This window comes from Maylandia zebra, linkage group LG22 (assembly GCF_041146795.1).
Source record: "Maylandia zebra isolate NMK-2024a linkage group LG22, Mzebra_GT3a, whole genome shotgun sequence".
In the NCBI taxonomy this organism is placed as follows: domain Eukaryota; kingdom Metazoa; phylum Chordata; class Actinopteri; order Cichliformes; family Cichlidae; genus Maylandia; species Maylandia zebra.
This window is the reverse complement of record NC_135187.1, coordinates 14,825,276-14,841,957: the sequence shown is the minus strand read 5'-3', so window position 1 is coordinate 14,841,957 and position 16,682 is coordinate 14,825,276. Positions and strand designations below refer to the sequence as shown.

Sequence of the window (16,682 nt, the reverse complement as noted above, 5' to 3'; positions counted from 1 at the left end):
AAGTTTAATATTTTATAATTCTACAGGAATATTTTAGCCTGGATGTTAGAACAAGAAATCTTCGAATGAAACTGAGGCAAAACGCTTAGGTAGGATATTTGTTTAAGACTGGACTGGCCTGCAAATAAAAAGGGAATAAATGTTGGTCCACCTGGACTTTAATCTCAGGGAAATTGAAATAAAATGTAACGGTGTAATGAAATAATCAAAGAGTATGAAATAATAAAACTGGCTAAAATTTGTTAGTCTTACATGTGCAGTTTGAGGCATGCCCTGGGGAAATATGGAGTTTAAGCAAACATGTAAGAAATAATCTCTAGATTTCTAAAATCCCAGCAAAGACCCCTATGAATTACTACCCACATCTCCTATTAGCTCACTGGTGATCAAATAAAAACTTTAAAGAAAGAAGATTAGTTCATCTAATGATCAAACCACAAAGTTTATATTATCACTGACTTATTTGGGGGAAAATGACAGGAAAGATAAAAGGCCTTTAGTTTGCCAGGAATACGCTACTTTAATTAAATATAAACTATTTTAAGACTGAAGATCAATCCCACATGGAGGCTGTGAGTAAAATATTGCCTGTCCATTTATTTTAATCATCCCCATCTGTCCTAGAAACCGATGCCAGTCTCTCATATTACCTGCAGCACCATTCAGCTGAGACAGCTCACGTGCTTCCTCTTTAACATATGGCAGCACTCTTGGTGATGCAGCCCATTCAAACGCCATGCTGGAGAATGCGAGGTGACAGCTGGATCCTTTATTAGCAGCAAACATCTTTGATATGAAAATATTCTGTGTTTAAAAAAGAAAACTCTCAACTGGGACAGCTCTGGCAACCTCTCCTCCTCGCCTGTTACCATAGAAACTGAGCAGACTTTACAAGCAGACTTCAGACTGCAGAGAATGAAGGGAAATTTATGGGATTGTAGTCAAATATAGTGACTGGCTTATTAATAATTAGCACTAAATGTATTATTTTTGCATTAAATAATCTTTTACATCGTGAGAAATTCAGCACACTTTTCTGTAATGGCTGTACAAATTCACAAATTTCTTTCAAACCACAAAGAGAGAGAAAAAAAGAGAATCATAAATTATGGAGAAAAGTGGTTTGTTTGGATTTAAAGCAGTCAGGAAGTGTTTCATCACCACCCTCAACGGTAGACGCCAACTAAATGCATTTTTATGAGATACTTATGTGGGTACAAATGGAGAGACGTGTATTTTATTTTGATAGCATCTGGCCTTTGCCTCCGTTATTTTATCAGTCAAGATATATTTATAGAAGACAGATTCAAAGCTACCCAATAGGATCAGGGGCATTCAAGTGGCAGGGAGTGAAACTGGTTTGAATATGCTGGATAATTGTTTCACAAAGTGAAAAAAAATGGACAAAAAAGTAACATTTATATTAAAGGCTTATGTGGTTTCATGGTGAACAAGTTATTAAATCATGATATACTTAGTGTCTAAAGTAAATGTACTTATTATATAGAATATCACTTTTCAGAATCATGTATATATTGGATCATAATTTCTGATTCACTGATTTGTATATCACTTTATGAGTGCAAAGTACAGTAGTTGCAAAGAAAATATGGTAAAGTAGAAGCAGAATGTAGCTGTACATAGAAATACTTAATATGCTCTCATCCACTGGGCATCATTAAGCTTTACAGTACTCTGGTCCAAAGGCATTAGCGGGGCATGCCCAAGAACAGGATACACAGTGGTTAAAATTAGTTAGAGTAAATCTATCCACTGTTTTTGGATACAGGGTTATACTTTTACTTTAATTATTATTTTGTTTTTGTTGTTTAGATATATACTAAAACTGTGTTGAATAAATTGTCATGTCACTCCTTCTTTTACTCAAAGTCAGAATCAGAGCTTGACAGTGACATAATTTTTTCAAATTAATTAGCTGGAAGTTGAATTTGGTATTCCCACCTCACCTGAAAACAAGTTTCTGTGAGAAAATTCAGCAACCATGCGAGAACTTGTGTAAGAAAACACTTTCATTTTTCAGTAGGTGGAGGTTTGCAATAAATAACAGATTCTGGTCATCAGCCAACAGACTTTTTAATGACAATATATATACACATATATCAAAATGTAATTTTTAACTTTGATTTTTTATAAATGAATTAAAGTATTTAAAAAACTTTTTCTAGTATTGTGTGGTCATACCAAAAAGTGATCACCTGCCAAAATATGATTTCCTGTATTTGCCTGCTGTTAGTGACTTGATGGGCTATAATCTGTCAAACATTCCTGACACTATTTGGGAGTTGTGGTCACTTTTCCACAATGTTACTTTTATATATCTTTTACTTATCCAGGAGTAAAAGTCCCGCTAACAATAAACATGTCTTTTTAAAGAGAGATATGGCTAAGAGGACAGCAGAAACAGTAACAACATAACATAATAGTTCTATATAGAAATTTGAAGTGGTAAAAAAAGACGATCTTGTTTTGGACGGTATTTCTGACTGAGCGTGAACGCACCACCGTTTGGCTGCCAGTGGGCGTGACTGTGAAGGCACCTACACTACGTCATCATTACTGGGTCTCATGTTTACGTGGAAAACATGGCGGCGGACTACCAACAAGGAGACAGCTAGTTAATGCCAGTGGAAGTCTCTGGGAGCGAGCCACGAGTCATATAGAGAGAGGAACATTTAGCGGTTAGCTTTTAAATTTCTCTCGCGGATACTTCGCATGAGGCAGTTTCTCTGTTTGTTTAGCCACAGGGACTGCGGGGATGGAAGACGAGGAGAGGCAAAAGAAGCTGGAGGCCGGCAAAGCAAAGGTATGATTCTCAGTTTTGGTGCTAGCACAACTCACTGACACTGCTCTCATTACTCTGAAGTAGCGACTTAATGCTGTCGACAACTTGTTTTGTCGCGGCCGGGGTCTGTCAGGCGCTTTTGCCCCCCCTTCCTTTCATTTTACGCTATCAGCTGTCGGACTCCGCAAACATGCGCCCTGCTTCGCACTGACAGCCGGGCATGGGGCGGGCGGGGTTGGGGTGGTTAGCATAGCCGCTGCTAGTCTCCTTTGTCATGCTGCATGTCTGCACTTACTAAAGTATTTCCTTTTACTTTCCCGAAACCGACGTGCAGGTGTGCGCAGGCCACATTGCTACCTGGGATTTATAAACGCCACCTGAAGTGACACTGACTGACAGGCTGGTGTAACAGGATTTACAGGACATAACCCCACTGGCTAGAACCAGCATTGCCTCACACGCCAAACTTGTGCTTTATTAGCTGTCTTCTAGAAACGATAGCATCCACAAACTGGGTCAACGTTTATATTAATCGACAGTGACACGGTACGCACTGCTCTTTCAGTTTTGGCTCGTGGTGCTTGTGGATGACCTTGCAGGAGCTCTGTTATCTGTTTTTATAGTCTGTATAACCCAAACATCTTGCGGGGGATGTGTTTTATCAAAAAAGATGTTTTCAAAGAGATCTTAGCAACATAATTACAAGCTGGCCAGACCAGCCTGTGGTGAGCATCTTCTTTCATATCATGAATACACCAGTGTCATGCTGCAAGCATGTGGACAATTAGATAAAGCGTATGTACAGTTGAGTGTTGCACTGTAGCCCTGAATGTTGCATTTTTATACATTCTTTCCTCAGCTGTCTGGATGCAAAAGCATATATACAAATAAGTTGATGCAGAGGCTTCTTAACAATCTTAATAATATTTAAGGAAAATCTTATTTGGAATGTTACCTGTCTAGTTTTCACGATCCTACTCTAAAGGTTCAGATGTGGGTCCAGTGTTAGATTTCATGGTGTATGCCAGTTGTTATGGACGTTGAAGCTGGGGAAAGCTTTGGGATGAATGTCGTTACTTATTTGACTGTAGTTATTTTAAGTTGCAAATTTTAAGACTGGAACATCAGCCTGAGCCATTAGATTGAGACCAAATGTTTATAAAGCACTTGTGTATTTCTAAAAATATTACCGTGCAGCACAAACTTGTAAAATCTTGTAAAGAGATTGTATCTGCAATCTTTGTACATAGGTCATGTGTTTATATATCTTATTTATTTTTGTATTTTCCTTCTAGTGTGGGAAATAGGATCCTTAGGTTTGATTACGTCTTCTCTTTTACTCCAGGAGGGCCCTAATGAGAATGAGTCTCTACGAACTAAATTGTCGAGTCAGAAAGTGTCAAAACTGCTTAAATCAGGCAGTCTCTTAAAGGGAAATCCAGCCTCTTTCCATCCAGATGCTGCAGAGAAACATTCAGCATGCTGGTTTTTAAATTGCTTAAGCTCTCTGGTTTTTGCACCGCAGGGGAGACCGTCTCCCGGGTTATGACTTTGGTATTTTGGTTTATAAAAAGGCCCCTCTGTGGTGCAGGCTGTTTTTTTTCACACAATGCCAAATCACAATGTCCTCATGCAGTGAAGAAACCTCCATGACATAATGTTTAACAGGGACTTCCAGAGCTGAGTCAGTCTATAAGATGTGGGGAGTGTTTACATTGTCTTCTGGCTTCCTCAATTTATGAAAAAACATTATTTTTTTCATGTATTTCCTGCCTGCCTGAAAAAGATGGTGCATTTCTGAAATCAGGTGAAGGAAAAGTTGATGTTGATATCTGAGTGAAAGGTAAACTGTCTGTCATCTATTGTGTAGCTCGTAGCAGGCGAGTGCCTACTGAGTCATACCAGACAATAAGCAAAGTGAATATTGTGGGCCGGTGTTGCCAGGCTTTTGTTTCAGGCTGTTGTGCGCAGATGCTTTGTTCATGTTTTGCTACAAAATGGAGCACACTGACAAGCGTGTTACTGGCATTCTGGTTTTATTCATTCAAGACTTTCACTGAGTTCTTCAGTTACATGAGTAGCATCTTCTTAGGCTCCCTGTATGAAAAACACTGCGCTGACTGCACTAATGTACTCAGGGTGGTGTAAGATTTTCTGTTGGGTTATAGAAACCCATGAACTCAGATATGGCACCTGTTCCTACACTTACTTTCTGTAAATCCCTCCCAATTTTCAAATCCAAACGTCACCTCTCATGTCACTTTGTAGTTGTGGGTAAATTATCTGTCTGTAGATATATCTGTCAGATGAAGAGTTTCTTTGTTTGTTTCCCTCCAATTAAGATTGACGCTTATTATATCTCCTTTTTTATGCTTACAGAGGTGTGCGTTTCCACTGAATGAAAGTACCTTCTTCGTGTTGTTTGTCACCCTGGTCTTTGGGATCAGTAGTACGTTGAACAGAGCTGATTTTTAATGAAACATCAGGGAATAATTTGGCTCAGGGGATGCTCATAATTCATAAAGGATTCTATGTGTATTTGTTTGTCTGCTTCTCCGATATGCAGCTATGCAACCTCAGGCTCTTTCTGCAGAATGAAGAATCACTGATATGTGTTTGTACTTTTGACAGATGAATACTGATGATTATCCACAAATAAAAAAGCAATACTACTATCTTAAAACATTTTATGCATCAGATATCTTTTAGAAGATTTATAGAATGTGTTTTTTCAGCCCTGGAGAGACAACATGCTGAACTACGTGTAAAGGATCATTTTAATTTCTCAGCATTCAAATAGCCTTAAAGCTCAGTGTCACCACCATCCATGCCAGGCAGTGTTGCAGGTTTTGACGACAGCAAAGATACAAGTTGAGCTACTTAACTGAGGCTTGAATAGTTAATCCTTCAGGCGACTAATCACAGGGATGCCCTGCATTGCCCTGTGTTATGAATGGAGTATAATCACCTTTACTTGATCTTATTATTTTCCTAAACTTGTACTGGAAAGTTTGATTTTTAGGGTGCAGTATTTAGTGTTTCTAATGCTTGACAAAGTACTAAATGCTTTGAAAACTCGTATTATGTCAGGCTGCACTGCTTCAGAAGGGATTGTCAGGTGATTAATTGAAGATGATGGTGTAGCAGCTGCACAGGTTAAATTGGCAACAGCCTGGATGATGACTAATTTTAATTTTCATTGTGGCTTTTAGACACTTTCTGAGGGGATTTCATCTTGCTTGATGCAATGAGCATCTTCTATAAAAACACTATAACAGGTGTGCCAAACATACGGCTCGGGGGCCAGAATTGGCCAGAAGTAGACTACATTCTGGCCCATTGGACAGCTTTCAAAAATAGAAATGCATTTTGGACTTTTAACTCTGTTTTCATAAGTTTTACAGCTTTTCCTACTGATAAAGACCTCCCCCGTGGACATTTATATTACACCAAGTTAATTAAATTATAGATTTCTGTATTTTACACATTTTACTTCTTACAAGTTAAGCCCAAAGACTCATGCTGACAGATTTCTTTCATTTACTACAGAGGTGTTTCTTTATGATGTATAATAATGGATTGCATTTATATATAAAAACCTAGAGGTGCTATTAAAATGTCAGTTCTTTTTCTTATATTAAGATATGTTATTGATTAAATGTATAAAAATGGGGAGTTTCAATGGTACTTACACGTAAGATTAAAGTGGGCTGTTTTTGGCACAACAATGAATAACTAATGTATTTATTGTCTTAATTTTTGATGGCAGAGAGATTATATTACATATTGATATGATAGCATCACACAGTTGCTTCAGATTGTTGGTTGCACATCCACTCATTCATTCATTTATCTGTTTTCTTACACTTATCCATTTCAGGGTCATAGGGGGCCACTGGGGCTCATCTCAGCTGCTGTTGGGGGATGGGAAGGGTACACACTGGATAGGTTGCCAGCCTGTTGTTGGGCTAACACAGAGACAGGAAACCATTCACTCTCACATTCACACCTTTGGCCAGTTAACCTAACCCCATGCATGACTTTGAACTCTAGTAGGAAGCCTGATAGAGCCCGCACAAGCAAAGGGAGAACATATAAACTCCACACAGAAAGGCGCCAGACTGGATTCACAGGGTCAAACAACATGCCAAAAGTGTCAAGTTTGTGTTTTCCTGTCAGTGTCTCATGTGTCCCTCTCTAATTGTATTTGCAGAATGACAATAAAAGCAATTTGATGAAGAAAAAATATTTTATGTATAAAAATTCTACTACAAATTATTAAAACTGCAGAAAAAAACACATTTATAAATGACACTTGAGAACATGCGGTATAGTGAATTTGAGATTTAGTGAGGGTAAAGACATGACATGCAATAATGCTTCAGGATATTATCCTGAATGCCATCATACATTCCAGCTGATCCAGCATATACTTTGAGCTGCTGAGCTTGAGATTTGATAATTGTAGAAAAATGGTTGATACCATGCTTTTATTTATTTATTTATTTATTTTTTATTTTTATTTTTTTAAAGAGTGAAGAAGCACCAGTTCAGGGTGGAAAGATTTGATTATTATTTTTCAGCTTTTCCGGTAAAATAATCGTGTGCACTCCACTGGTCTCTGATTTATCTTGTTTGAGTTTTGGTGTTTGCTTATAGCATTTCTGTGTTGCTTTCTGCACTGAGCTGTTTCTGGGGTGTTTGTTAGAAGAGCTGAAGGATACCTCAGTCCTTCTGGCCTAACTCTTGTTTTTAAAAGGTAAAGACATGTAGAGCTATTAAAATAATGCATAGCTGATAAATAATACCTGCAAATTAAATTGACAGACTGTCACATTTTTTATTTTCTGTTGTATTTCTGGACCAACAGTGTTTCAAAAGGGGAAAAAAAGCTAAGTCCTTTGAAAGTGAGCAGGAGGAGGCGTGTATGTGGCCGCTGGCATTGAATTGCCTCATACTGTGCCTTTGATTCGCTCTTGTTACCATGGTTAGCAAACTGTTCACTGACAATACAGTAGGTACACGTGTTGTCACAGGATAAACCACTGAAAGGACATTGCTTAAAGCAGTCCTGGAAGAGACCGGAGTACAGTTTTCAACCTGTGTCATGTCCTGTGTGTTACATGTGTTGTGGCCATTGCACTGCCGTGTTTAAAACCCCTTTAACGTTTCACAGATGTAGCACCAGCTGGATAAGGGGTGATAAACCAGGTGACGCAGAGGTGGTTCAGTTACTGTTAGGTTTTATTTCAACCTGAAGTCAAATGTGTGCATTCAGCTTAGCAGTAGCTACGAATGTGTGCAGAGGATTTACACCCTGAAGTAGCACAGTGTTGACTCACGCTGTGCTGCTGGCTCTCTCATTGGCACATGACATGAGGAGCTGTGAGCTTCCTCTCTGGGGTACAGTGGAGTGATGTTTTTTTTTTTAGGGATGTTGTGAATTCTTTTAGCTGTGTGTCTGACTGACCTGAAACCATAGAAATCCATTTAGGTATTTAAGTCTGACACACTGTTATTGTATTAGTCATACGTAAGCATCACATTAACTAAGCTAATTTTTCACTTGGTGACAATAAGTCAAACATTTGTGTGTGATGAAATTATGTCAATGTGGACTAAAATCTCTGAGAAAAGTTTCAAACACCTTGTTTAATCTGTGTGTAAAGAGTTAAAGCAGTTCCGAAGGTAAAAGCGGACCCAATCCAGGACTTTAAACCAGCTTTGACTTTTTCACTTTTGGTGGAAGTTGTCAAAAAGGTGGTAATTAAGCTTTATTATGCTGTGTTTATCATTGATAAATCATACAAAGCTACTTTACTAAAGTAGTCCAAGAACAAAGAATAGCTTTAAAAATGCCGCCTTGAAAACAAAAAACTGAACCTGACATTATCCACTATTTACTATCAGATATATATTAAAACAAACGTGCCTGTGTAAATGTTTTCTGACAGCAGATGGTGATACACCTACGTAATTTCTGCTTTCCCAGATGGTATTAGAGCGACGCAGGCTTCACTACTCCATATGCTCAGCCATTGCTCTGCTCTACTCAGCCAAATAGGGCAGCTTGCTATGAGCTCAGTGAAAGGCCGGTGGTTCCCTGGACTCATGAGTGATGGTGCTCATGTACAGCAGACCTGCCAGCAGAAATCACCTTGTTTCTCTGAAGTAGGATAGCTTCCATACTGTATGAGTGGCATTCATTCATATTTCATTCTGTGTCCTCTGGTATTTAAAGCTTGTGGGTATGCTTGGACAAGATGTGGGTCATGCGTGGAGGTGCAGAGGCAGAGATCATGAGCCCTTTGAGCTTTTAAGCTATTTATTGTAGGTGGGGAACATGAAGACAACACCCACTCTCGGCTCTGTGTCAGCCTCTGACCTTTTGTGCAGTATCACCAAATGAGCAGTCACAAAGTGCCCACTTACATGCCAACTTTAAGCTGCTGCTACAGGAGTGGGGTGCATAAAACCGCTGATGCAGGTCTAAGGCTGAGCGGTCGACTGTACTGTACTCTAAAGTGTGCTTCACCATTCGTGCACATGCGCTTGCGTGCAGGATTACAGAGAGACTAATGGACGAACACCCTCAGTACATTTTACATTTTATGTCCCTTTGTTATATTATGTTATTAACTTTGTTTGCTTTTAATCCTACATCTACACACATGGCTTCTGTGAAAGGAGCATTTCTTTTTATAAGAATTATTACTATTTATCTGTTTAACCTTTCATCTTTTTTACTACTTTTTAATACATCCATCCATCTGTTCTCTTCTGCTTATCATTATCTGGGTTGTGGGGAAGCTGGAGACTATCCTACTATAGGTCAAGAGGCGGGGTACACCCTGGATAGGTCGCCAAGCTGTCGCAGGGCTAACACAGATAGACAGGCACCCATTTCTACTCACATTCAAACCTATTGGCAATTTAGAAATCACCAGACCCCACTAACTGCATGCCTTTGAACTGTGGGAGCAGCACGGTGGCACAGTGGTTAGCACTCACAGCAAGAAAGTCTTGAGTTCAATTCCACCATCAGGCCAGAGTCTTTCTGTGTGGAGTTGCATGTTCTCTCCATGTTTGCATGGAAAAATGCTTTTAGATCAACTTTTCATAACAATCTATGTAACAGTTGTTGCAATTTTGCTATGAAGTACAAACATCAACCAGATTTGTAGTCAGGATCTGCATCTGTTTAATCAGCATCTGTGGCAAAAAAAATAGTCCTTAGTGTCACTTTATGTGGATTTAGATTTGTGATCCACATTTGCAAATATTGACCTAACTGACCCTCTCCTAAAAGTCCTAAAAGTAAAACAAAAGACCCCCAAAGAATAAATGCCAACATAATTTGAGAAATATTCGAGAAATATCATGACTGCAGGTGTCATTTTGATGATATTGATCACTGTCTCTCACCCGTGACCTGTGATATTTCAATGCAACTAACGGAATTTTTATTTAAATTCTCTTGTTTTGTCTTTCCTTTACTCACTAAAACTTCAAAGATATCAAAGTTTCTTTTCCCTCTAAATATTTTAAACATCTACTATTTTCCCAAAGTCTATGAGTAATTCTCATGATTTCAATAATGACCAAAATAATTACATAAGTCACAGAGTAGCCCTGCTTTGTAAGGCTGATGTAGAATCTAGGTCATTTTTAACATTTCATTATTTTCTTCATTGTAACCTGTCAACATGTGTTGATTACTCAAAGTGAAGCCCTGCTTTTTTCTTTTTCTTTTTTTTTTTTAATCCAAGTCACTTTGACCATCTGGAAGAGCACGTTGCTCACAGCTGTGACATCTGTTGTAAGGTGCAGGGGCATTTCTCAGGTGAGCAGTACGTCAGCAGTGGTGTACTGCTGCTGGTGTACCCCCTGCTTTGCTCACTCTGCAACTTTTTTGCCGTCACCTGCATAATAAATTTCAGCAGTATCAACTGTTCAGGCTGTTTAATTAGGATCATATTTACATGATCAAGCAGAATATATTTTTATTTGTAAGTGAGAAATAAAGATTGTGTACGAACATTAAGTGTTGTTGTAGTGCAAGCATGTTTTTGTTTTTTTGTTGTCCCAAAAATATCTGCTTGGATTATTTAATTAGTAGGTTTGTTACAGAAATTGTTCACAAAGTATTTTACAGTTTAAAAAATTTCATAGCAGATGTGATTCTGAAATGTGGGAATTAATTGATTTATGTATTTTATTGACATTTTTTTAAGTCATTACAAAATGTTTTGTTTAAATAAGACACATTAAAGAAGTTTGTAGTTTATGGTTCTTGTTTCTCTGTGGAGTGATAGGATAGTGACCAGGAGAGGCCGATCAGCACGATGCTTAGAAAGATTAGAGGATAGGAACATTTAGCACACATGTTTCATCTTATTAAACAGATCAATGTGGCGATAGGCGTTTGCACTCATATTGATTTAGAAATGGATTTAAAGTCACTTTTCAGGAACCCAGAGGCCGTGAGTTTGTTTCAGATAAATAAATGGAAATAGTTGTGAAGACAGCGTAACATGTTGCTGGTTGTTCACAGTGATCATTGACATAGTTTAAAAATCCCTTCAGTCGGGATTAGCACCTGGCACAGCAAGAGGCATGTGCCGAGTCATATGGAGACGGGGAGGGAGGATTCACTCAGAGAAACAAGATCGCGCGTTTGGGGCAAACAAATGTTTCGCTTGAGTTTCACTAAACTGTGTCGGCTCAGAGTAGGTTCATACATCATTTAAATTTTCAGAAGCATTGAGTTAGAGGTGCTAATAGCTACGGTGAGGCAGGTGGTTTACGATGTAATGTTTGAACATGTGGGTCAGATAAACAAAGATCTGACTGGAAGCTACAACTTTTAAACCTGAATTACACCAACACTTAAATAGCTGTTTTGTTTGATAATTCTTTTTCATTTTCAAGGACCAGCTTGAAGCAGAAGTTTTTATGTTTAACACTAAACGTTTTCCTTTTTCTATGCCCCCAGTTGGCTGAGTACCGCCAGAGAAAAGCTCACGCCGACTCCCAGAAGAAACAGAAAAAGAAGAAGAAAAAGAAGCCAGGCGAGGATTCGGAGGGGCATTCACAGGGAAGGGTGGAGGTTGAACTGAATCAGTCTGTGGGAGGAGAGGAGGTCACAGGTGGAGGACAAGATGGATCACAAGAAACAAACAGAGACCCACACACCACGGAGTTTACCTTCACCAAGACGCTCAGGAGTGGAGAGACTGTCAGGCATGACCAGACGTACAACATAGAGGTAGATACTAGTTTTATTGCCATTTCTCAACTGTCACGCAAATATGCTCATAAGATCTCAGTGAGGACTCTGATTATTTTTAAGTTGCCACATCCTGAGTACAATTCTAATGTTACCTATTAATTTCCTTTCAGATATCAAACTTGTGATTTAGCTCTGATTTAGTGGAATGAATAGATAATGTTGCCCTGAACTGTGTCTCCAGCAACACTTATAATCAGAGTTTCTAAACAGTCTCTAAATTAAGCCTTTCAGGGGAATATTCAATTTTTTTGGCACAATCTATTAGCGGTTCGTCTATAGTCTTTTTTTCTTTTTTAACACGTTATTATTCCTCAGAAAGCACACTCCTTGTGCGCCTCCTGCACTCAGACACTCCTGAAATTTTTAAAGACCATTTAATGGCTTTAATTTTTTATTCATAACAAGCACTTATAAGAGCTCACAGAAAAGGCAGTGTAATGATGAAAGCTCTGTGTGGGGAGGGGGCGGGGAGATGGTCGTTGCTCCCTTGAGCCTAATGAGCCCTCCTTAGCTGTCATGACAACCAGAGCACAGGGCGCTGATTTCGTAATTTCAGGATTAAAAAAAAAAGTTAATAAATGCAGTTACAAAAAAATTTTTTTTGGCAGAACTGATTCTGATTCTTTAGTTCTTACAAAGCATCTAATTATGGAGACGTTCAACAAAGACCATGACCAAGTATATACCTCTAACTTAAAGGATCCACCATGCTTAGGTGGTCTATCTGCCCAAAAGTTCATATTGAGCTGCTTCAAGTTTTGACTTTATTCTTGTCCGACCAGTTTGCCTGGCTGTTTGAAGCCCCAGCCATTTGACTGGCTTGCTGTGCTGACAGCTCTGTTGTGACTCCAACTCAGAGCTAAAGGCCCAGCTTGAAAATCTTTGCATTGTCCTTAATATGTAACATATTCTGACCTGATTTGGATTTGAAACATTTCTAAACATTTTAAAAATCATATATTAAATTAATATAAGAACACTGTAGTCATAAAAGAATGGACATAGTCAGCAGGAATACTCATGTAGATGATGGTCATGATGGTCATTTGGTGTTGAGATACAAGATAAGATCCCTCACACCATTATACCACCTGAACTGGATCCATGCTTTCTTGTTGTTTACGTGAAATTCTGACCCTACAATCTAAATTTCGCAGCAATTTTAGCCTCAGTTTCCTGTTCTCAGCTGATGGGAGTGATGCCCAGTGTGGTTTTTCTGAAATTCTCAGACGAGCCTGTCTGGCGCCAACAACTGTGCCACATTTAAATCAGTTTTCTGGCGATTAACTGCGTGTGTACGTCAATATCAATATATTTACTAAAAACTGGAAGTAGATGATAAATTGCTTCCATTATTTTATTTTTTAATGAAATATACACAGTATGAGCATGACTGCAGTTCGTCTTCAGTGTTAGTGCTGTTTTAAAGCTGTTTTTGACGGTGTCTGACATTCTTACGATATCGTAGTTACTTAGGTTACTGACAGATAATTTCATCAAGCATGCCATGCTTTCTAAATAGTTAATTTCATATTCAAATAAATAAAATATTTTTGCACACTTCCAAGCCTGATTTTCTTTGGGTGTAAACCTTACAAGCTTACATAACCTTTCATTCTGCACTGAATTCCTATATTTTATTAAAATCGAGTCTCAACACTCCTGAAAAATAAATATTCATCCACCGTTCGGTAGAAACTCAATCTAAAGCAGTTTTTTAAAATATGTGGACCTGAGGGTTCTTAAACGTTTTTTTTTTTTCTTTTTCATTCGAGCCCTCTCAGTTTCTTTTAACAGCCACTCTTTCCCTGAACCCTCTGCACATTTCATGCAGCACATGCCCACAAAATACAGGGTTGCCATGGAAACAGACAATTGCCTTTTAAACAGATTGAGAGGTGACGGTCTGTGCGACCAGTTCCTGTGGCCTTGCAGCACTTTTCAGCAGACCTTAAGGTTGGCTGAATGCCTCCGTGTTTCATCCACATTTCTTTACCTTGGAGCAACAAATATCTGTCTCCATTACAAAAGACCCAGATAAACTAATTAACTCCTGCCTGGACGGGGGCTGCTACACATCAACAACAAATGAAACATGAATTTTAAGACACTGAATGATACTGAGGGGATTGTGGGATTTTTTTTTTTTTTTTTTGATGATAAATTGAGTCGCTTAAAGTAAAATGGTTTGGTTGTTTGTTTTTTCTTTTTCTTTTTTAAAATTCTGTCTCACATTTTTTTTCCCCTTATCCCAGACTAACTGCTCATGGGGCTTGTGGTGGAAAGGAAGGGTTGCCTGGAAACACAACAGCATCAGTGTTTTCCGCTGTCAAGCATCTCAAAGAGTTTTAAACCCAAATATGAGTGGGTTGACTAATTGGTGCCTCTTAGACCTTTGCATAATACTCTTTGCATCAGTGGAAACTGTCATGCAGCAAAAGAACTGTGATATTAATCATGTCTGTGTGTGGAATTTCAATCGATTTGAATGCGAGGGGGCAGTTTAATGAGTCCACACACAAAAAACTAAAAAACTGATTTAAATGAGGTTGATCTTTCCTTCAGTGTTGTCCGCTTGTGCACCTTGACACCACTTCCAGGACTCTGTGCCTTGTTCTGACCTCTTTCTTGCACATGGACCATTTCAACAAAGTAAATTGCACAAACCTCTAATTAAGTGACAAACTAACCTGAAGTGATAATAGCTGCGCTTGGTTCTGTAGGCAAATACGCAGTGTCCAAGAGGATGGTGACTTAGGGCTGGAACATAAACATTGGCTTGTTGTTTTTCCTGCACTTCAATTTTCTATTCAGTTTCATTTTTATGGCATCAGTTCAGAAAGCGCTTTATCCTAGAAGGCACAAATATTCTATGCTATTAGAGAAAAGTCCCCTATGAGCAGCACTTGGCAATAATGAGAAAGGGAGATCCATTTCAACAGGAAGAGACGTGCAGCAGAATCAGGCTTGGGGAGGGGCAGGGCCATCTGCTGCAACAGGTTTGGGGCTGAGGGGAAAGATGAGACAGAAAAGAAGAAGCATAGAGTTATTGTGAACGGGCCCCCCAGGGTCAATGAAGGCTTCCGTTGTAATATCCTGAGGCTTCTGAGGGAAAACATTTAATGCCAGATGTTAAAAATGCCAAACAGCAGGTTGCCAGTGTGTCCCTACTCACACTGAATTGAAATTGCAGGCATTTTTGGGTAAAACAATGCAATCTTCAATTTCCAGATTTGGGTCCATGAGACTTGGTTCTCTTTCCCAATAAGAAATTCAGTTTGCAAGTTTGAAATGACACAGTGGAGGCGATCCCTCACGCATTACAGGTGTGCACAAGTATTCAGAACAGGACTTCACCAACGATCTTACACTACTAATACATTACTTTGGCATTAATTCACAGCATGGCCTTAGATGCACAGTAACAAAATTACTTGTTAACAATAAAAACTTTAAGCTATGGCACAGATCCCTTTCCTGATTTTTTTTTCTTCGTTTTTTCCTTTTAGTGTTTAAAAGTATTATACAGAAAAATGTTAGAGCCGCAGTGATTCCGCTGTAGAAGCATGTATGGGTAGAAACGAGGTTAGATTGAAACAAGCCTGACTGCTCATTACTGCTTTGAAAATCAAGCTCCGGTTACTCAGTTGGGTCTGACATATGCTCAGCTTTAATCTCACTCTGGCTGAGGAGGCTTGTGTTAGCATGTCGTTCCCACAGATGCCTGCAGAGAGTCGATGGTAGGAGCTGCTGTTCCTGTGTTGGCTTTAACTTCCTCTTTACTGTCACGTTCTAATCTTTTCATAAAATAAAAATGAAAGTAATTTTCATGTCTCTGAAAAGTTGTAGACCACTCTGTTCCTCACAAAATGAAGAGTGCACGTTACCCTAAACACAGCTGAGGTGTTGTTCAAGTTCTTCTTCTGCTCTGCCCTAGTACAGTTTGAATTTATGACCCAGGAATGAACCCACGAAGAGATTTTAATAATGGTGCTCATTAGAGGTGGGAATCACCATATATCCCACGATACGATATTATCACGATACTTAACGCGCGATACGATATTATTGCAATTTTTAAAAATATTTTGCGATATTCAGATTCTGTACATAAAGGTAAACTTTATCAATATTCATTTTATCTAAGATCAAAGTCTCACACTCAGTCTTTCTCTCATTTCAGTCAGTTTTATTGTTGACAAACTGAACGGTTTGTATTACATACTAGTCCAACTTAACTGAATGCAACCATCTGGTACAATTATAGCTATTCTATGCAATTTATGATAACTATGCAGCCCATTCAGCAACTGAAGAATTTGAAAGTAAATTAAAACAAAATATAATTTTACATTAAATAAAAAAGTTTTAAACTTAATTAAAATAAAACATGTCTTAAATTAAAAGAAGTAAACTGTCATGTTTATTGCTGCCAAAAAACAAGTTAAACACATTTGGACAGTGAAGGAATGTCAGGATTCTTGCTCAGAAAAAGGATCAACATGCTCTGAAGTCAGAGTTCCAGTCCACAAAAACTTTTTTTGTAACAAAATATCTATTTCTGCTGTCCCTGTATCGATACATTAT

At 38.5% G+C, this 16,682-nt stretch overlaps 1 protein-coding gene across 6 annotated transcripts in view; it reads left to right on the top strand.

Moving 5' to 3' along the window:
- Positions 1-2,591: 2,591 nt before the first annotated feature.
- Positions 2,592-16,682, top strand: part of akap9 (A kinase (PRKA) anchor protein 9) — a 65,584-nt gene continuing 51,493 nt past the window's right edge. For all 6 annotated transcript variants that reach the window (XM_076879066.1, XM_024798347.2, XM_076879064.1 and 3 more), the window contains exons 1-2: positions 2,592-2,824; positions 11,799-12,071. In XM_076879066.1, the coding sequence (XP_076735181.1) occupies positions 2,777-2,824; positions 11,799-12,071 (321 nt within the window). In that variant the 5' untranslated portion in view covers positions 2,592-2,776. The remainder of the gene's footprint in view (positions 2,825-11,798; positions 12,072-16,682) is intronic.